Genomic DNA, 22,033 nt, shown 5'->3' on the forward strand with positions numbered 1-22,033 from the left:
CTGGAGGGCCGAGTTTGGGGATGCCTGTTTTAGAATAATGAAATGAAACTTTAACACATGACACGCTGAAAGTCTGAAATTCCATCAGGACAAGTTACTTTTTGTTTACTGTTGTAACTATTGCTTTCTGAATATTTATCTTCTGTACCATGAAGATAAAGAAAAATAATGTTTTTTAAAAAGGAGATGGGGAAATCATGTGTACTATTCCATCAATCTGCTTGCATGTGTTGATTTTATTTGGAGACTGTAACTCCCAGTAATTTCATTATCTGCATGTGTTTCTGTGTGTTCAGCACACATGATTGCAGGTGAGACTGAATAAAACACTTCATCGGAAAAATTAGAAGCATCTAATGTTCCCTGGACTTTTAATAATAAATAATACTAATTTTATTATTTATACCCTGCCCTCCCCAGCCAAGGCCGGGCTCAGAGCGGCTTACAAGCAATAATAAAAACAAGATGAATGATTACAACTTAAAAACAAAATTACAATACAACATTGAAATATTGAAACATTAAAATATTAAAATGCAGCCTCATCGCAGGAGGAGAAGGAAAGGAAAAAAGAAAGAGAGGGAGGGAATCAAATTGGCTCCAAGCCAAAGGCCAGGCGGAACAACTCTGTCTTACGGGCCCTGTGGAAAGAAATCAGATCCTGCAGGGCCCTGGTCTCAGGAGACAGAGCGTTCCACCCGGTCGGAGCCAGAGTTGAAAAGGCCTTGCTCTGGTTGAAGCCAATCTGACTTCCTTAGGGCCCAGGACCACTAGGGTGTTGTTATTTATGGACCTTGAGGCTCTCCGTGGGGCATACCGGGAGAGGCGGTCCCGTAGGTACGAGGGTCCTAGGCCGTGAAGGGCTTTAAAGGTCAAAAGCAGCACCTTAAATCTGACCCTGTACTCCACTGGGAGCCAGTGGGGCTGGAAAAGCACTGGATGAATATGTTCCCATGGCAGAGACCCCGTGAGGAGCCTCGCTGCAGCATTCTGCACCCGCTGGAGTTTCTGGAACAGCTTCAAGGGCAGCCCCGCGTAGAGCAAGTTACAGTAGTCAAGCCTGGAGATGACCGTCGCATGGATCACTTTTAGGGCAATGCATGGTGCTTTTGTTTGACACATAAAAATCTGACTGCTCCCAAAGACTTGTCTGTCTGTCTCTGCACCACAACACTGCTTTGGAACGGCTTCTTTCTGATTGGTGGTAAAAATGACTATTGGTTGGTGCTGGTGCTTGAGGATGATGAAAGGTACTTAACGAAAAAAGTCGGGTTTACAAAAAATTCCCTACAGCCACGTTTCTAGGGCTAGGCGAGCCATTGTCCTGGTCCCACTCATCTTCTGGTGGACTACAAAGCTCTTAACAGCTTCTGATCAGATTGCCTTCCCCCATGTATTCCCAACTCAACTGCTTTGAGAAAACTGGCACAGTTACCGGTTCCACATAGAACACCTGTACTTGTGAGAAAGCAAAGTTTTAGTGTGGCGACACAGGTAGACCTTGGAACTCCCTGCCTGCATTACTTTTCCCGCTTTTCTTTTTGGTGCCTGCAAAAATAAATAAATGTTTGTTTAGGCAAGCCCATCCAGATATTTAAGATGTGGACATGTATTTTAATCTGATTCTCGGCAAACGGTTCATTTGTAATTATTTCTAAATATTTTAAATAGTTGTGTGTAACTTCTTTTACTGTTGAAAAAAATTCTGTATGTGTGTGGGGTGTGTGTGTGAAACCGGGTACCACCTGACCTTGCTATGCCTCTGGAGCTGGAGCTGCAGAATTGGTCCTTTTCCCTGCAAGCTCTTCCTCTGGTTTCTGGCCAAGGGAGGGAGATGCTCAGAGTCCAGCCAAGAGCCTCACCCCTAAAAGGATATCTGGGCATTGGCGGAGCCAGGGGGGCAGCTGCCCCCCCCCCGAAATCCATAACAAATAATAAAAATCTGAGGTTCTGCCTAGCGAGAGAGGGCTGAGCTGGAGGGATTCGGCTTTGCAAGGGTTAAAGGGAACCGAGCTGCCTTCCTAGAGAGGACAGGAAGCGGGGGGGGGGGGCAGGTCCTCCCGAGCCAAGGCCCCTCCCTCCCCAGTCCTTTCCTGCTTCGGTGTCTCTCCAGGGATCTGGTGAGTCTCCTCTCTGGGATCTGGTGGGGGTCCCAGGGCTGCAGCAGGGGAGGATGCTGGGGGGCCTGATCTGGTCCTGCGGGGGGGGGACCCCAAGTCAGGGAGGAGAGGGTCCTGCCAGGGAGGGGCCAGGTCTGCCACGCTCTCCTTCCTGCAGATCAGAGGATCCCAAACTCATCTGGCCCTCCGCCCCCCCCTTCAGAAAAACAATGACTCCCACGAAATCTCATTTCTTTAAAGAAAGGAGTCCGATTACACAACAGAGGGAACAAATGTGCAAATGGTTTTCCAAAGCTGGAGGAGGAGGTGGACACTAGCCCCCCCCCCAAAAAAAAGGTGGAAAAGAGAGGCCAGGAATAAAGAGAGGGATCCCAGCCCATAGTCTGGCTGCTGCATTGGGGACCAGTTTCCCAGTGTCTCCCAGGGCAGCTCCCCACGGAGGCCACGGCAGCCATCCCCTCGCACCCAGAGCAGGGCATCCCAGGACCACATCCTCTCTGCCCCAAAGGGGTTGTTGCTGGCAAAGCAGCCGGAAATGGGCGCTGCTACTCCCTGAGCCTCCAGGGACCTGGGCATCAATGGCTGTCTAGAGCCACTGTGGTGTAGTGGTTAAGAATGGTGGACTTGTAATCTGGGGAACCGGGTTAGCGTCTCTGCTCCTCCACCTGCAGCTGCTGGGTGACCTGGGCCAGTCACACTTCTTTGAAGTCTCTCAGCCCCACTCACCTCACAGAGTGTTTGTTGTGGGGGAGGAAGGGAAAGGAAAATGTTAGCCGCTTTGAGACTCCTTCAGGTAGTGATAAAGCGGGATATCAAATCCAAACTCTTCTTCTTCTTCTTCTAGTTAAGCTATCAAATAGAATAATAATACAAAATTACCCGCATAATTTCAAGGGAGGTGTCTTTTGGCCCCACCCACTTGGCCCTTTCCAGATACATTCCTGGCCCTCGGAGCAGAGAAAAAAGGACCGCACCCCAGGAGTCTGTCTGGAGAGCGGCAGAGTCCAAGTGCAATAAGACAGAAGCAGGGGGGTGGGGGTGGGGGGGAGCAACTCCTGAGACCCCCGAATGAGGACCCCCACTAGAGCCAAGCATCCATTTTTCACAAGATACACATGACTCCCTTGTCAGTCAGTTCTGACTTCATGCATTGACTGGAAGGCAGGAGAAACCAGGCTGATTCATCTCCCAGAAATCCCTTCAGTTGCCTCCACATTTTGCATTGCAATCTTTCTTCTAGGAGAGCTAGAGGCTGCTTCCTCCTCCTCCTCCTCCTCCTCCTCCTCCTCTTTCTTCTCCTTTTTAAAAAGGCCCTTTCCACCTGGCCTAGGGGTGAGGCCAAGACTCACCCAGCCCTACTGTGTTGAATATCTATTCTGTAGTTGACCTCCTTTGTAATGTTTTATTTTGCAATCTTTAAGATAATAATTGCTTTCTGTTATGTTGCTTTGACTATCGACTATATAATTGACTTTCTTCCAATGGTTTTATTTCTATTTTATTGATTTTGTGGGATGTGAAACTGCAGTCAAGTACAACATTCCTACAGTGGACACATTAGGGGATGTTTTCTACCACTCAGGAGAAGACTTCCTGTTTCCGCCTGAGCTGGGACAGACTTGAAGAGGGTGCAGTCTGTTGTACTAGCATGGAGGAGCACACGGCCTCCATGTTCTGATCAGTGTGAGTTCTCCATTTTGTATGTTGCTGTGTGTTTGGAAAAATGACTCCTTAGTGGGAGTCATTTGGGACTAACTTCTTTATGGAATAGTTCTAGTTTTTATGTAACCTAAGCCTGCCTTGAGGGATATGTCTGTGAACGTGAATGAATCTGTGAGTAAACATTTATATTAACGTGAATCAGATTATTGTGCTTATTCATTTAAAAGGGATTGGAAGGGATGTTACCAGGAAGGAATCTTTAATAGTAAGCCTCAGATGAGTCAGCAACAAGCTGATCGCTGCGTAATTTAATAAGGGGGATGTTTGGAACTCTGCTAGAATATGGAACTTGCTAGCGCAAGTTAGGAAGGATATCATTACTTCAAAACGACCTTGACAGATTGGAGAACTGGGCCAAAACAAACAAGATGAATTTTAACAGGGAGAAATGTAAAGTATTGCACTTGGGCAAAAAAAATGAGAGGCACAAATACAAGATGGGTGATACACTGAAGAAGTGTGCATGCACACGAAAGCTCATACCAAGAACTAACTTAGTTGGTCTTTAAGGTGCTACTGGAAAGATTTTTTATTTTTTTTGGTTAGATCAAGGGAAGTAATAGTGCCACTGTATTCTGCTCTGGTCAGACCTCACCTGGAGTACTGTGTCCAGTTCTGGGCACCACAGTTCAAGAAGGACACTGAGAAACTGGAACGTGTCCAGAGGAGGGCAACCAAAATGGTCAAAGGTCTGGAAATGATGCCTTATGAGGAACGGCTACGGGAGCTGGGCATGTTTAGCCTGGAGAAGAGGAGGCTAAGGGGTGATATGATAGCCATGTTCAAATATATAAAAGGATGTCACATTGAGGAGGGAGAAAGGTTGTTTTCTGCTGCTCCAGAGAAGCGGACACGGAGCAATGGATCCAAACTACAGGAAAGAAGATTCCACCTAAACATGACAGTAAGAGCTGTTCGACAGTGGAATTTGCTGCCAAGGAGTGTGGTGGAGTCTCCTTCTTTGGAGGTCTTTAAGCAGAGGCTTGACAACCATATGTCAGGAGTGCTCTGATGGTGTTTCCTGCTTGGCAGGGGGTTGGACTCGATGGCCCTTGTGGTCTCTTCCAACTCTATGATTCTATGATTCTATGATTAAATAATATATCCTCTCCTGCCTCCCTAATTATCCCCACAGATTTAATATGCTGTAAACCGCTTTGAGATTTATCTTTAAAATATAAAGTGTTATAGAAATTTAAATAAATAAAATAGCTCATGGTTTGGGCTGTGGTGCAGTCCAGACCTGGTTCCCTCCAAGACTCATCCATGCTTGCTCAGGGAACCTTTTTCTTCTCCTGATATTAGACAACTTTTGTAACTGAACAATGTATTTGCTTTGTAGGATTTGCTAGTGCCTCTCCTTAAGACAGACAGAACTTGGCAGACGACCAAAGGGTTCCTTCTGATCTCTCAGAGGCTTCCTGAGAGCACAGATGGATGAGCGAGACTCAGCTGGCCCTGGAACAGGAAGAGGCCATGCCATCCAAACTGGGAGCAGTGGGGGGTTCTGGGAAAACTCTGTGCAGAAGATCCTGGGTGAGGAGGACACCCTCCACTCAGAGGGGCAGAGCCAGCAGTTGAGGCAGTTCTGCTGCCAGGAGGCCAAAGGACCCCAAGATGTTTGCAGCCGACTCTACCACCTTTGCCATCTGTGGCTGAAGCCAGAAAGGCACACGAAAGCTGAGATGCTGGACCTGGTGATCTTGGAGCAGTTCCTGGCTGTCCTTCCACCGGAGATGGAGAGCTGGGTGAGGGACTGTGGAGCAGAGACCAGTTCGCAGGCAGTGGCCCTGGCTGAAGGTTTCCTCCTGAGTCAGGCAGAGGAGAGAAAGCAGGTGAGAGAGACTTTCCTCTGGATACTCCCAAGGCCTCCAAACAGGAAAGAGAACATCCCATAATGCTCTACTGATGGCTCATATTTTTTTCCTGGGAAGGCATCCATGGAATGAGATCTGTCACCCTTGAAGCTGTTGGCCCTGACATTCATTTTTTAATCCTTCTCCCCATTCTCTCTTTTGAATCCTTTTTCTTTTTCAGGGAAAGGATCTCTTTGCAGAAATGGCCCAGATTTCTTCTGAGGCAGAGAGGCCTCCGTTGGACACCAGAGAGAGGCCACTGGGTAAGGAGGTCTCATTCTGTTCGTTTTCCAACTCATCTGTGGGTTCTTTTCATCTTTTGTTGGGGGAGATAGTGGGACCAAGAGCCCAGAGGAGGGGAGATACATTTCGGCACAACTAACATCTGAAATGCACCCAAACATCCAAATGCACTCAGCAGGTGAGACTTTCTCAAAGGCCCCTGTGTAGTTTGAGATGCACTGATTTACCTGTGAGACAAGAAGGCACTCTGGGCCTCCCCCTTACCTTTTTTCTCTTGCAGGTGACACAGTGGTACTGGCTAGACCTCTTCATCCATCTCTGAATGGGGAGAGAAGAGAAGCAGCGGCTGTGGAACCAGATCAGGTCAGGGGAAGCTGCCTTGTGGGGACAGAGGCCAAGGGGTGGAACAATGTCCTAGCTCAAGGAGTGGTGGTGAACAACAGTGTTGTCTCAGAGGAGGACATTTCCCTTTTTCCTTTAGGGTCCAGTGTGCTTTGAAGACATTGCTGTTTGTTTCACGGATGAGGAGTGGGAGTTGCTGGATCCTGACCAGAGAGCTCTGCATAAGGACGTCATGGAGGAGAATCATGGGATCGTGACCTCTCTCGGTAAGGCTCCCAGTGGGATCATAATATCTGTTTCTAAATTCAAAACTCCATATGTGACTAACCTCATATATTTTCACAGAACTCAACAGTGCCCCCTACAACACCAGATATCACAACCCAAAAAAACCTTTTAACAGTAAATTACTGTTTTTTTTCTGTGAATGTTCTTCCTCCAGTTGCAGCTTATTAAACCAGAAACAGCTGGTCTGAACTCCCCAGACCCTTTTGACTGTAAACTTCAGAATTGTTAGGGAAGTTGACGTAGCTTCTGTCAGGTTTTCAGTTTTTGTTTTTCCTCCCGTCAGTCTTTGGTTGTCCAAAGAGAAGACTGACATTGGAAACGGAGGGATGCCATGAATGAGCCAAAGAAAATCCATTCGAGAGAAGAGCCAGGCTTGTCGAATCACAGGTTCCCCTATGGATGTCGGTTGATCCCCGTTAATTAATGCACCCAACCCTTCAGAAAACCATCCATCTAACCCACTAGTGTTATTCCTCTATTACCAGAGTTAACAAGTATTCTTCCTTAATTTCTCCCTGAGACGCTAATCCATTACTCTTCATTGCAGATAGTGATGAACTGGAAATCAAGGACAAGGGTGACCATAACAAAATCCCCACAATGGAGAAGCTGTATAAATATCTTGAAAGTGGGAAAAGTTCCAATTCCACTTCCCATCAAGGAAATCTCATTAGGAAGAAACCCTATAAGTGCATGGAATGTGGAAAGAGCTTTAGTCAGAGCTATTCTCTCATTTCCCATCAAAGAATTCATACAGGGGAGAAACCCTATCAGTGCTTTGAATGTGGAAAGAGCTTCACTCACAGCCACCATCTCACTTCCCATCAGAGAATTCATACAGGGGAGAAACCCTATCAGTGTGTAGAATGTGGAAAGAGCTTCACTGATAGCTCCAGTTTCACTAGGCATCAGAGAATTCATACAGGGGAGAAACCCTATCAGTGCTTTGTATGTGGAAAGAGCTTCAGGGAGAGCTCCTCTCTCACTTTTCATCAAAGAATTCATACAGGGGAGAAACCCTATCAGTGCATGGAATGTGGAAAGAACTTCATTCACAGGGCTCATCTCACTTTCCATCAGAGAATTCATACAGGGGAGAAACCATATAATTGCTTGGAATGTGGAAAGAGCTTCATTCACAGGGCTCATCTCACTTCCCATCAGAGAATTCATACAGGGGAGAAACCCTATCAGTGCTTTGAATGTGGAAAGAGCTTCACTCACAGCCACCATCTCACTTCCCATCAGAGAATTCATACAGGGGAGAAACCCTATCAGTGTGTGGAATGTGGAAAGAGCTTCAGGAAGAGCTCCGATCTCACTAGACATCAGAGAATTCATACAGGGGAGAAACCCTATCAGTGTGTGGAATGTGGAAAAAGCTTCAGTCAGATCGCCAGTCTCACTTCCCATCAAAGAATTCATACAGGGCAGAAACCCTATCAGTGTGTGGAATGTGGAAAGAACTTCAGTCAGAGCTCCACTCTCACTTCCCATCAAAGAATTCATACAGGGGAGAAACCCTATCAGTGTGTGGAATGTGGAAAAAGCTTCAGTACGAGCTCTGATCTCACTAAGCATCAGAGAATTCATAAAAGGGAGAAACCCTATCAGTGTGTGGAATGTGGATAAAGCTTCAGGAAAAGCTCCAATCTCACTTTCCATCAAGGAATTCATACGAAGAGTGGAAAACCCTTCATTATACAGCTTTCATCGCTAGGGAAAAACACATGACTTTAAACAGGCCTTTGGCTGATTGACATCCAATGCCCTTTTAAAATGTGGTGGGGAGGTGGGGGTTACAGGTTTTGGGCTTTGTGTTTTCATTGTGTGACTTTATGTTGTGACCGTCCTGAGACTTTTGGGTTTAGAGAATAAGAGCCAACTCTTAGAGTCTGAGGGGTCTTTGCCCCCCATTAAGATATGTGAGGGGGCCACACACCCCCCAGTTCATAGGAACAGCCATTCAAATGGCATGCATGCACCGCATCCTGTGACTGTTTAACCGAGGCGGGGCTTACTAAACCCCTCCTATATTTTATTCAACATGGCACCGCTGCTATAGGGTGCTATAGAAGTCAAATAAATGCATAAATAAAACAAAACCATCTTGGTCGTCTTCCAGCTCGTCCCAGCTTGTCAATATCCTTCTTAATATTATCATTTTAAAAATTTATGTGCCCATCATCTGAAGATTTCACGGTGATTCACAACACAGACAGGTTGAAAGCATGGCTTTCTCAAAAACAAGTCAAGCCAGAGAAATCTCTCTTCTTTCTTTTTCTTTTTTTGGATGGAGCTACAGACTGTTTCTCAGGGGACTGCTGTAGTAATAGTGCATCTTGATTTCAGTAAGGTTTTTGACAAAGTCCTCTGTGATATTTATGTGAGGAAGGTGGTAAAATGTGGGCTGAATGAGGTAACTGTTAGGTGGATTTGACTGACCGAACCCAAAGAGGACTCCTTCATGGTTCCTCCTCATCCTGGGGAAAAGTGACAAGAGGGGTGCTGCAGGGTTCTGTTCTGGGCCTGTTGTTGTTCAACGTCTTGATAAATGACATGGATGAAGGAACTGAGGGGATGCTCATCACATTTGCGGAGGACACCAAACAGGGAGCGGAGGCCAATGTCACAGAAGGCAGAATCAGATCAAGGGCAGGAATAGTACCACTTTCTTCTGCCTTGGTCAGGCCCCACCTAGAATACTGTGTTCAGTTCTGGGAATCACAGTTTCAGTATCTTAAATTTTGTTTGCCAGGGGAAATCAAGAAGGTGGGGGAACACAATCCATATTCCTTTTATAACACGTGGCAAATGTTTGTTGAATATATAAATTGTTAAAACTGTTGCAGGAATCCACCCAGCACTCATGGGAAAATGTGGCGTGATCTTTTAGAGTAATCAAATGAAACTTTTACACATGGCAGGATGAAAGTCTGTAATTCCATCAGGATAAGTTATTTGTTGTTTACTGTTGTAACCGTTTCTTTATTTAAAATTATATTTTGGACCATGAAAAAAAATAAAAGCATTTTAAAAATAAAGGTGGGGATATCATGTGTCCTCTTCCATTAATCTGCTTGCAAGTGTTGCGTGTTATTTGGAGTCTGTAACTCCCAGTTATTTCACATTATCTGTGTGTTTCTGTGTGTTCAGCACATATGATTGCAGGTGAGACTGAATAAAACACTTCCTAAGAAACTACCTTTGACTGCTTCTGTATTGTTTCAAATGTGACTTCACTTACAGATAGAATAAATAATTATATTTATTGCTGACAAATCATACCCTAAAGGTAAAGGGATCCCTGATCGTTAGGTCCAGTCGTGGCTGACTCGGGGGTTGTGGCGCTCATCTCGCTTTACAGGCCGAGGGAGCCGGCGTTTGTCCGCAGACATCTTCTGGGTCATGTGGTCAGCATGACTAAGCCGCTTCTGGCAAACCAGAGCAGCGCATGGAAACGCCGTTTACCTTCCCGCCGGAGTGGTACCTATTTATCTACTTGCACTTTGACGTGCTTTTGAACTGCTAGGTTGACAGAAGCTGGAACCGAGCAATGCGAGCTCACCCTGTTGTGAGGATTCGAACCGCTGCCCTTCTGATCGGCAAGCCCTAGGCTCTGTGGTTTAACCCACAGCGCCACCTGCATTCCATTTCTTAGGTGTAAATAACTGATAACAAAAAGGAAGAAGGGAGATAGACCATTTCCCTCGACCTTTGGGGATCTGGGGGGCTTCATTTCACCCCTTACTTCTGCTCCTGAAAGCTTGGCAGATGTGGAGTATTTGCTCACACTCTGCCAGGACTTAAAAATCAACCTTTTTTATTTTTTAAAGAAATGGTATTGCAGTGCTAAAAAGTCTCAGGAAAGCAATTCCTGTAGTAGCTGGCATCTTAGCGAGCCCAATGCCACTCTGCCAACTGTCTCACTCTCAGCTAACTAATCTGGAAAGCTGTCCTGTCATCTCTGCAAGGACTTCCGTGTCCCTTGAATTGGTTGCCGTTGTGTAGCAGAACACATTTCAGTGATCGCTTGCTGCTGTCAATGAATAGTCTCCAATCTTTGGGTTCATACTGTGGCACTCCAAGCTTGAGCAGAAGCTGCGCAATATCTGCACAGTACACCAAGTCCTTCTCTTCCGAGAAAAAATGGAGGTACTCTTGATGCCTGTTGCGGAAGAAGCTGATGCGAGCACTGTCAGAGAGGAGGTTTTTTTCCTTCAATCTGGATGCCAACAGTTTGGCAGAGTCCTTCGACAAGCTGAGGTCGCAAACTAGATCATTCAACTCCTTCTGGGAAAATGGATGTGGAGCATCATCTTCAAGAACCACTTCTTCTTCATGTCCTTCAACACTGGAGGCATCTTCATCACTAATGTCAGGAAGTTCTCCGAAGATAGGCACTGGAATTTCATCACAATGAGCTACAGGACGACATGCTGATTGATGATCAGGATACTTCGTGGGGCGGCTGTCCCATTAACTTAGTTTTGATCCCCCAACTTTATGCTTTGCCACACCAATTTATGGAAGATTTCGAGGTTTTATGGCTTCAAACTGATCCCTTTTCGACATAATCACCCAGAACTATCGGACCTGAATACTTCTTGTCATTAAAATAATCTTTTCCAATCAAAACAATTATTCAACATGGCTTTTTACCCCCACCAACTTCTTCTAAAATGCTCCACACAAGAGTACATGTGAACAAAAACGTAAAAAAACGACATGTGGCCATAGCTCAAAAACTTGACCTGATTGAGCAAAACCAATGTGATTTTTGGATTCAACGCATCAAATTTGTCCTAAATCAACCTAAATCAACTGAAAAAACGCAGACAACAAATTTTTTGTTGACCAGTGTTATTATCTCATATTAAAAACTGGGAGAGGGTCTCTTAGTACAGCCCTCCAGTGTACACTAGCGGTCAAAATTGTGGAACCTTCTGGACAAAATGTATTTCCGAGGTTTGATGGCTCATAACACCACTTTGTTTTCGAGTAATAAGGCTTTTTTTCTGTGGGGACGCAGGGGGACGCATACCCCTAAACATTTTGTGAATTTAACAGGGAAAGAAACTCACTGTATTTATTTTCCCAGATTTGAACTGTATTTATTTCTTCCGGTGGTGATTTTCTTGAGTCAAAATGAGAGTACCCTAAACATTTTTTTAAGAAAAAAACCACTGAGTTATACCATAAAATCATGTATCAATGGAAATAAAATTTAATGAGGAATGTAATGCAATAACTTTTATGAAGGATTATTTATTACAACAGCAGTCATAAAGAAGAAACGTGAAAACACAGGAAAAATGAGATACGCAGGTTAAATTGCCGTGTTGACACTTTGCGATAAAATCAATGGGTTTGGGGTTGCAGTTTGGGAACTCGGTTTCTAAAAGGTTCGCCATCACTGCGCTAGAAGGAAAGGAAAGTAGGGGGACGTCCCCCAAAAAGCATCTCCGGAAGTGGGAAAGAAAGAAAAACGCGGAGGGGAGAGATGGGCATGCTGGGCTTGGCAAGGGTTAAAGGGAAGTGAGCTGCCTTCCTAGAGAGGCCAGGAAGCAAGGGGGGCAGGTCCTCCGGAGCCAAGGCCCCTCCCTCCCCAGTCCTTCCCTGCTTCGGTGTCTCTCCTGCAAGGGCTGCATCGCTGTCCCCCTCCTGGGATCTGGTGAGTCTCCTCTCTCCCTGGGATCTGGTGGGGGTCCCAGGGCTGCAGCAGTGGAGGGGGCCAGGGGGGCCTGATCTGCTCCTGCAGGGGGGGGACCCCAAGTCAGGGAGGAAAGGGTCCTGCCAGGGAGGGGCCAGGTCTGCAACGCTCTCCTTCCTGCAGATCAGAGGATCCCAAACTCATTTGGCCCTCCGCTCCCCCCTTCAGAAAAGATCTCCCTTCTTTAAAGAAAGGGGTCCCTGGGACTTTAACTCTGTGTGACGTCGCTCAGCCTCATTGCACAACAGAGGAAACAGGTGTAAATGGTTTTCCAAAGCTGGACGAGGAGGTGGACTAGCCCCCCCCCCCAAAAAAAACAACCCATGGGGAGGAAGGAAGGAAAGGTGGGAGAGAAAGGCCAGGAATAAAGAGAGGGATCGCAGCCCATAATCTGGCTGCTGCATTGGGGACCAGTTTCCCAGTGTCTCCCAGGGCAGCTCCCCACGGAGGCCACGGCAGCCATCCCCTCGCACCCAGAGCAGGGCATCCCAGGACCACATCCTCTCTGTCCCAAAGGGATTGTTGCTGGAAAACCAGCCGGAAATGGGCGCTGCTACTCACCGAGCCTCCAGGGACCTTGGCATCAGTGGCTGTGTGTGTTTTAAGCTATCTAATAGAATACTAATACTAAATTACCCACCTAAATTTCAAGGGAGGTGTCTTTGGCCCTGCCCACTTGGCCCTCAGGGGGTTGGACAGATACATATCTGGCCCTTAAAGCAAAGAAAAGGGGACCCGAGCCCAGGAGTCTGCCTGGAGAGCGGCAGAGAGTCCAAGTGCTAGAAATGGAGACAGAGGCGGCGGGGGGGGGGGGGGAGAGCAACTCCTGAGGACCCCCACTAGAGCCAAGCATTCATTTTCCACAAGATACAAATGACTCCCTTGTCAGTCAGTTTTGACTTCATTCATTGACTGGAAGGCAGAAGAAACCAGGCTGATTCATCTCCCAGAAGTCCCTTCAGTTACCTCCACATTTTGCATTGCAATCTTCCTTCTAGGACAGCTAGGGTCTGCTTTCTTCTCCTCCTCCTTCTTCTTCTTCAGAAGATAGCTCATGTTTTGGGCTGTGGTGCAGTCCAGCCCTGGTTCCCTCCAAGACTCATCCATGCTTGCTCAGGATCCTGTTCCTTCTTCTGACCTACATATTCTGTAACAAAACAATGTGTTTGCTTGGTAGGATTTGCTAGAGCTTCTCATTTAGACAGGCAGAACTTGGCAGAAGACCAAAGGGTTCCTTCTGATCTCTCAGAGGCTTCCTGAGAGCACAGATGGATGAGCAAGATTCAGCAGGCCCTAGAGCAGGGAGAGGCCATGCCATCCAAACTGGAAGCAGTGGGGGATTCTGGGAAAACTCTGTGCAGAAGATCCTGGGTCAGGAGGACACCCTCCGCTCAGAGGTGCAGAGCCAGCAGTTGAGGCAGTTCTGCTGCCATGAGACCAAAGGACCCCGAGAGGTTTGCAGCCGACTCTACCACCTTGACAATCAGTGGCTGAAGCCAGAAAGGCACACGAAAGCTGAGATGCTGGACCTGGTGATCTTGGAGCAGTTCCTGGCTGTCCTTCCACCAGAGATGGAGAGCTGGGTGAGGGACTGCGGAGCAGAGACCAGTTCCCAGGCGGTGGCCCTGGCTGAAGGTTTCCTCCTGAGTCAGGCAGAGGAGAGAAAGCAGGTGAGAGAGACTTTCCTCTGGATACTCCCAAGGGGCTCCAAACAGGACGGAGAACATCCCATAATGATCTGCTGTTGGCCCATCCTTTTTCTGGGAAGGCATCCATGGAATGAGATCTCTCACCCTTAATGTTTTTGTCTTTGTCATTCTCTTCCTAATATTTTTTGCCATTCATTCTCTCTTTTGAATCCTTGTTTCTTTTTCAGCAAAAGGATCATTGTGGAGAAATGGACCTGGATTCCTGTGAGGCAGAGAGGCCTTTGTTGGATACAGGAGAGAGGCCACTGGGTAAGGAGGAAGGAGTATTTTTCTGTTGGTTTTTCAACTAATCTGTGGATTCTTTTCATCTTGGTTTCTTTTTGTTGGGGGGGGGGCAGTGTTGAGAATTCCATTCCTCCCGTGCTGCAGATGTGTGGGATTGTTGCATGTCACATGTCTACTTATATTCCAGCACTGATTATTGGGTCTTGTGAGCGGAAAGGGAGATATGCTGTTTCCGCTCTGTATTGCTTTTGCAGTTTTCTCTCCGAGGAAGAAAGACAGAGAGAGAATCATGTTTTCTTTGTTCTGTTAGGTTTGTGTAGGCTTAGATGTTCCTCCTCACGTCTAAGCTTCTGTTTGAACTCTGCTAGTCGTGTGCTCATGTCCCTGGAGTTGAGCCACATCAGTGTGATGGCAGACCAGAGTGATGGATCCGGGGCAACGCTGCATTGCGGGGGAGGTAGCAGCCTCGGCATTATCACCCAACAGACAGTTGGGACCAAGGGTCCAGAGGAAGGGAGATGTCTTTTTGCACAACTAATGAAATGGGCACAAACCTCCAATTGCTCTCAGCAGGTGAGGCTTTCTCAAAGGCCCATCTGCAGTTAGAGATGGCGTGTTTCACCTGTGAGAGAAGCAGGCACTCCTGGCGTCCTGCTTACCTTTTTCCTCTTGCAGGTGACAGAAGGATGCCAGCAAGACCCCCTGATCCGCCTTTTCATGGGGGCAGAAAGGAAGCAGCGGCTGTGGAACCAGATCAGGTCAGGGGAAGCTGCCTTGTGGGGACTGAGGCCGAGGGATGGAGCAATGTCATGGACTGGTTGGGCACAGAGGAGTGGTGGGAGGAAGCAGCCGGGGAACCAGGAAGAGAAGATGTCTCAGCCCAAGGAGTGGAGGTGGAGGAAGGATGAGCGGTCAGAGGGGCAAGAGGGAGAAGCTTTTGCGTTCGCAAAGTAAAGGAAGGATTGAATCTGATTAATAAGAATACACACAGAGACTTGAACCAGCAAGACTCTGGGAAGGGTGCGTATAATCGTGTCTCTCTGTGCTTGTCCGTATGCAGCCCCTGGCCCAGGTAGTTTTATTCACAAAAAAGCTTTTTACCGAGTGTTCGAAAGAACCAATCAGATTTCTTCTGAGCATTTCAACAAACCCACGTGGGGACAAAGTTAGATCAAAAGAAATTATTTTAACTACAAAGACTACTACTCTGAGCATGCATACATAATCTGAGAGTAAATAAAAGAGGACTAGAGAAACTCCGGAGATCATAAACAGGAGTAAATAGGAGAGGATGGAAGGATGGCAAGGAGATACGCATCTTTATCACCTTCCTGTGAAGCTATTTCCAGGCTCTAAGATCAACATATCAGAAAGCTACATCAAAGAAGCTTGTCCACTATCTTTCATGACCCAGGATGCCTGCCTGGCTAAGCAACTGGGCTGTGTATGTTGACTTGTGAAGCAGAGAGAAATGGGCAGTAGAGGAAATGGCCAGAGATGCATTTGGTCAGAAATTTGGTCAGAAATTATTGTCAATGTATCAAGCCCAGTCAACACAATGCTTTCATCGTGGACACGATGGCTTGATGTATTTTTTATAATTCCTCATGGTAATCCCAGCTGATCCCTACAGAAGCTTGGGAAGAGGAGGTGTCAGAAGCTGAAGGGGTAACAGGGCTTAGTGAGCTGGGAGACTCTGTGGCAGAATGCAGTGCAGAATCAGAGGCAGAAGAGGAAGGAGGCAAGTGGGGGGAGGGAGGGCGACAGGCAGAGGTGAGTCAGGATAAGGAGGAGCCACCGGGGGCTCCCTCTCCTTCTGCCAGAAGCCACCCTCCCTGCTTGTCTCTCAGACCCAGGAGACCCCCTGCACTGCAGGAATCTCTGCTAGATCATCCAAGAGAGATGGCCATCCAAAATAGGCTTATTTTATTTCTAGATTGATCACTGAATGCTAAAATTGGTTTCTAAGCAGTGGACAAATGAGAACAAATAGTGGCCTGGGTTCAACTAACCAGCCCCCCCATTCCTCCCCCTCTCCATGCCCCCATGAACCCCTGGAATTTGGCTCTAGGGCATTGGGAGGGAACCTTCCCAGAACAACTCACGAGGAGAGGAGAAAGTGGATCCTTCCATCAGGCAAACTGGAACGCTTGCGAAGGCAGAATGACTTGAAAAACACAAGGCGGAGTAACACCTATTTGGACAAAGATGAACACCCATAATTAAAATGCAGAATAAAATAAGCAGCCATATTTAAAATGTGCAGCAAATCAATCCTATTGAAACAACACCGCAATTTACAGGAAGGAATCAACAGAGCATTGTGTAGCAGATCATATTTCTGCTGTCTCACAGGAGGACATCTCCCTTTTTCTTTTAGGGTCCAGTGTGCTTTGAAGATGTCGCTGTTCGTTTCACGGACGAGGAGTGGGTGTTGCTGGATCCTGACCAGAGAGCTCTGCATAAGGACGTCATGGAGGAGGATCGTGGGATTGTGGCCTCTCTTGGTAAGGCTCCCTGTGGGATTGTCATATCAGCCTGGAAATTCAAAAAATACCTCTATGTGACGAACCTCATATATTTTCACAGAGCTCAGCAGCGCCCCCTACAACACCTGGGAACCTAACACCCCCACAAAAAATAGCAAATTACAGTCTTTTCTGTGAACAATCTTCCTCCAGTTCTGCCTCCTTCTACCACTATTGGCCTGGTCTGAACTGCCCAGGCATCTTAAATGTCAGCTTCAGAGTTGTTAGGAAAGATAAGTCAGGTTTTCTGTTTTTGTTTTTGCTCCTATCCATCTTGGGTTGACCCAAAGAGACAACTGACATTGTGGATAGAGGGGAAGCCATGACTGGGCCAAACAAAATCCATCCCAGAGAAGAGGCAGGCTTTTCGAATCTCTAATAATAATAATAATAATAATAATAATAATAATAATAATAATTTGTTTATACCTTGCCCATCTGGCTGGGTTTCCCCAGCCACTCTGGGCGGCTCCCAACAGAATATTACAAGCATGACAAAACATCAAACTTTAACAATTCCCTAAACAGGGCTGGCTTCAGATGTCTTCTAAAAGTCTGATAGATGTTTATTTCCTTGACATCTGACGGAAGTGTGTTCCACAGGGCAGGTGCCACCACTGAGAAGGCCCTTTGTCTGGTTCCCTGCAGCCTCACTTCTTGCAGGCAGAGAACCGCCAGAAGGCACTCGGAGCTGGATCTCAGTGTCAGGACTGAATGATGGGGGTGGAGATTTTTTTTTTTTTGTATACTGGGCAAGACCGTTTAGGGCAGGGGTCAGCAAACTTTTTCAGCAAGGGGCCAGTCCACTGTCCTTCAAACCTTGTTGGGGGGCCGGACTATATTTTGAAGGGGGGGACGAATTCCTATGCCCCACAAATAACCCAGAGTTGAATTTTAAATAAAAGGACACATTCTACTCATATCAAAACACACTGATTCCTATCCGCGGGCCGAATTTAGTAGGTGATTGGACCCAGGCCTTAGTTTGCCTACTCATGGTTTAGGGCCTTAAAGGTCAGCACAAACACTTTGAATTCTACTCGAAAACATACTGGGAGCTAATGTAGGTCTGGTGTTATGTGGTCTCGATGGCCCCTCCCAGTCATCAGTCTAGCTGCCGCATTTTGGATTAGTTGTAGTTTCCGGGTCACCTTCAAAGGTAGCCCCACGTAGAGTGCATTGCAGTAGTCCAAGCGGGAGATAACCAGAGCATGCACCACTCTGGCGAGAAAGTCCTTGGGCAGGTAGGGTCTCAGCTGGCGTACCAGATGGAGCTGGTAGGCAGGTGCCCTGGATACAAAATTGACCTGTGCCTCCATGGACAGCTGTGAGTCCAAAATGTCCTTCAGGGACACAGTGTTGGGATACTGCCAGGGAGATAAAGTCCATCTGAGCCCCCAAGCTCGGTGCCGGACGATCCATCGACCTCCCGTAGTCAGGCAATATCAGCAATCAGCGGGACGAAGCCTCAAGAAAAGATAGCCACATTCTTGGACTTGTGCACACTCTATCAGCAGAATTCACACAGCAAAAGATGCACAGCAGGAGAGCATATTTACAGTTTATTCAGCGTTGGTCAGAACAAAGGAAGAGATGACCGTCTGCTCCGGTCTGCTCAGACAACCAGAAGGAAACGAAAGGAACAGACAACAGAAACATCCTGTGAGACAGGAAATACGCAGGCTGTGACACAAACATCCTGCTCCCTTTTAAGGTGGAACGGAAATATCCTAACATCCTCCCCCTTTCCGTGTAACCTGTAGTACCTGTGGTTCAACCCAATTGCAACCTTTGTACGTAAACCTTAAGTTGTTCTCTGTTAACAACCTTAGACAAGACATCAGCAGGAATTTCATTTCCTGGCATGTAGGACACCTGAATGAGTCCTTTCTGAATACACTCTCTTGCACGATGTAGCATAATCTGCAAGTACTTGGTTCTTTGCTTGCAACTCTCTGAGTTCAGCAAAGCCAAACAAGATCTATTGTCTTGATACACTTGTATAGGACATTTTACAGAAACCCCGATGTCCTTAAACAGTTGCCTCAACCATTCACAATCCATGAGTGAAAATGACAGAGCATTGAGTTCTGCTTCACAGGAACTTAGGCTAACTGTTGTCTGCTTTTTGCACAACCAGTCAAACAGGCAGTGGTTGTACATGTAGCACACTCCAGAAGTGCTTGTACCATCCGTGGTGTCACTTCCAAAACTTGCATCTGCAAAGATTTCAAGACCTCCAGTCTTCTGACTGGTGAACCTCAGCCTGTAGTGCAAAGTCCCTTTCAAATACCGGGCTATGTGCTTTAGAGCTTTCCAATCCTGAACAGTAGGATTGTTAGCATGTCTGCTAAGCAGGTTAGTGCTTACAGCAATGTCAGGTCTTGAACATCTAGCAATGAAATTCAACTTGCCTAGAATGCATCTGTACAGCGTTGTGTCAGAAAACGCTTCAGCAGTACTATCTACCTGGTAACCTGTCACCATCGGTGTGTCTGCTGGGTTTGCATCAACCAAATTCAACCTGGTTAATACATCAGCAATTTTCTGTGTCTGGTGTACCAGAAAATTACCTGCTTGGTCCCTCTCCACCTGCAGAGAAAGATAGTTGGATACCTCACCAAGATCCTTCATGTCAAAGTGCTCCTTCAATTGAGCTAGGGTGCTTTGGTAAAAAGCCTGATTCTTCCAAAACATCAGAAGATCATCAACAAAACATAAACAATACAGTTTGTTTTGCCCCTCCTCCTTGACAAACACACACGGATCAGCTTTGCCCTGGTGAAAACCTAGAGAAAGCAACGTCTCAGTGAGTTTTGTGTTCCAACACCTGGCACTCTGCTTGAGACCATATAAGGATTTCTGCAGTTTACAGACCATTCCCTTCTGTATCTGCATCCCGTCAGGTGGAAGCATATACAGCTCCTCCCCCAAAATCCCGTACAAAAAAGCTGTATTTATGTCATGATGGGAAACATGCAGTTTCTCCTCTGCAGCGATCTTGAGCATCAGCCGAATGCTCTCATATTTGACTGTGGGTGAGTAGGTCTCGTGGTAATCCTGTCCTGATACCTGTGAAAAACCTCTGGCAACCAATCTGGCTTTGTGCCTGACAACCTTGCCATTCTGGTCTGTCTTGGCCTTGAAGACCCATTTGCTGCCAACCAGTCTCATACCTGGGACTACCGGTACCAACTCCCAAGTTTGGTTCCTGTTCAAGGAATCAACTTCAGCCTTCATGGCATTTAGCCAAGGCTCAGCATCTTTAGAGGTTAACTCCTGAACCTCTTTGAAGCTTGAAGGTTCCCACACCTTCTCTGAGCTACTAAGAACAGCAGTTGCTGTCTTAGCAAACTCATCAGCAAATCTCTTCGGAGGTTTGCCTTTGGTCACCCTTTCAGACCTGCGAACCAGACGCAAGTCTTCTGGACTCATCTCCTTCTTAGGAGAAAAGTGACCAATGGTGAACAGTGGTTCTTCCAGTTCATCGTCAGACGCATCAGACGGTCTGACTGAGGGCTTTGCGCTCTTGTAGTCTGCTGTGTCATCACTGTCACTGACACCAGCAGCAGCGCCGCCCACTGAACTGGAATCCGAACTCTGATCATCATCATCATCATCATCCTCAGTTTCCTCAGCTTTCTCAGCATGATCTGCTTTCTTCACATCACCTACATCTTCCTCTGGGTAACTCTGGAAAATTCCCACATTTCCCCCCCACTTAGGATTGTACTCAACGCTCCTTGTGAACTTTATGGATTTAGAGTTAGTCATCCATACCCTTTATGCACCTTTTTCGTACCCCATGAACAAACCATGTGCCCCACGCTTCCCAAGCTTGTTGCTTTGTGGGGTGTGTACCCACATGTCAGAACCAAAGATTCTCATGTGCTTGACATTAGGTTTCTTACCAAACATCTTCTCGTAGGGAGTGCAACCAATAGCTGATGGCAGTCTGCGATTAAAAGTGTAAACAAAATTCGAGAGAGCCTCCCCCCAAAACTTCTCAGGGAGGTTGGCATCATGCAACAAGGTTTTTGGTCCTTGCAGCAACGTTTGATTTGCTCTCTCCGCAAGCCCATTCATCCATGGCGATCTAGGCGTTGACAAGTCATGCTGGATTCCCTTCTCAGTCAGGAAAGCTTCAAACTGCTGAGAAGTGAACTCCCCGCCTCGATCAGTAAACAGACAGCCGATACGTTTACCGTGAGCATTCTCCAACCAAGCACAGAATGCCTTGAACTTAGGAAACGCTTGCGATTTCTGCTCAAGAATAAACACATGAATGTACCTGGAAAAAGAATCAATTAGAACCATGAAGTACCTTGCTCCTCCCAAAGAGGGCGCAAGAGGACCTACCAGGTCTGCGTGAACTAGCTGGTAGGGTTTGGAAGCCTGCCTGCTAGACTCCTTGCCTTTTGGAGCAACCTTCACCTTGTTCTCTGCACAAGATACACATTTCATGTGAAATTTACAGGGTTTGATGTTCAAACCTTCAACCAACCCAGGCATCTTGGCTAGCGCTTGCCAAGACAGGTGAGCAAATCTTCGATGTGCATCATGAATGCATCCTGCATGAAGAACCTTGTTAGTTTGTGCAACACAAGAAGTATCAGCATTAGACATAGCAACAGCACTGTCATCGTAAGTTATACAGAATAAGCCATCCTGAAACTTTGCATGCAAAATGTCCTCTTTGCCTTTCCTGATGACACAGACTGTCCTCTTGAAGGAAACCTCAAAACCACGCCCAGTCAGCTGTGGGACACTAAGCAAATTGTCCGCAGCTCCTGGAACAAAAAGTACATCTCTGATGGTAGTATGCAGACTTGCAAGTTTCACAGTTCCAACTCCTGCAGCTTGCAAAGTCCTTCCATCAGCCAGGTGGATCTCACCATCTTGAGGCTTGAAGGAGATAAACAGATGACGGTCCTTCGCAAGATGGCGGGTGCACCCTGAATCCACAACAAACCTGGCCTTGGCCTTGTTTCCCACCGGTGTGGGCTTTTGCAGCTTGCCTTTAGCCTTTGGTGAAGCTGTGCCAGCAAACAAAACCTTGTTTTCCACTTGCGTGGGCTTTTGCAACTCCCCCCCCCCACCGCTCCTGGCCATCTGCAGGCTTCTTGCTCTGTTTACATCTGGCCTTCCGGCCTCTGCAAAGGCTTTGACCTTGGTTCTCACGAGAAACAGAGCTCTCAGCTGCCGACTCCTTGGCTCCCCCTGGAGGCTGGAATGCTGCCTGGGATGACATTACAGTCTGCTCCCCCTGCAGCTTGCAACCGGTGCC

General features: G+C 46.9%; 1 protein-coding gene across 2 annotated transcripts in view; it reads left to right on the forward strand.

The window, feature by feature from the left end:
- The window catches only part of LOC310760705 (uncharacterized protein), a 37,371-nt gene that overhangs the window by 10,960 nt on the left and 4,378 nt on the right, over window positions 1–22,033 (forward strand). The window contains exons 1-5 of one of the 2 annotated variants that reach the window (XM_083609743.1): window positions 3,817–3,953; window positions 5,185–5,677; window positions 5,880–5,961; window positions 6,222–6,304; window positions 16,599–16,725. In XM_083609743.1, the coding sequence (XP_083465869.1) occupies window positions 5,276–5,677; window positions 5,880–5,961; window positions 6,222–6,304; window positions 16,599–16,725 (694 nt within the window). In that variant the 5' untranslated portion in view covers window positions 3,817–3,953; window positions 5,185–5,275. Of the gene's footprint in view, window positions 1–3,816; window positions 3,954–5,184; window positions 5,678–5,879; window positions 5,962–6,221; window positions 6,305–16,598; window positions 16,726–22,033 lie in introns of those variants that run through there. The other variant, XM_083609742.1, reaches the window with a different exon arrangement.

This window comes from Podarcis filfolensis (assembly GCF_964270895.1).
Source record: "Podarcis filfolensis genome assembly, chromosome: 4".
Lineage (NCBI taxonomy): Eukaryota > Metazoa > Chordata > Lepidosauria > Squamata > Lacertidae > Podarcis > Podarcis filfolensis.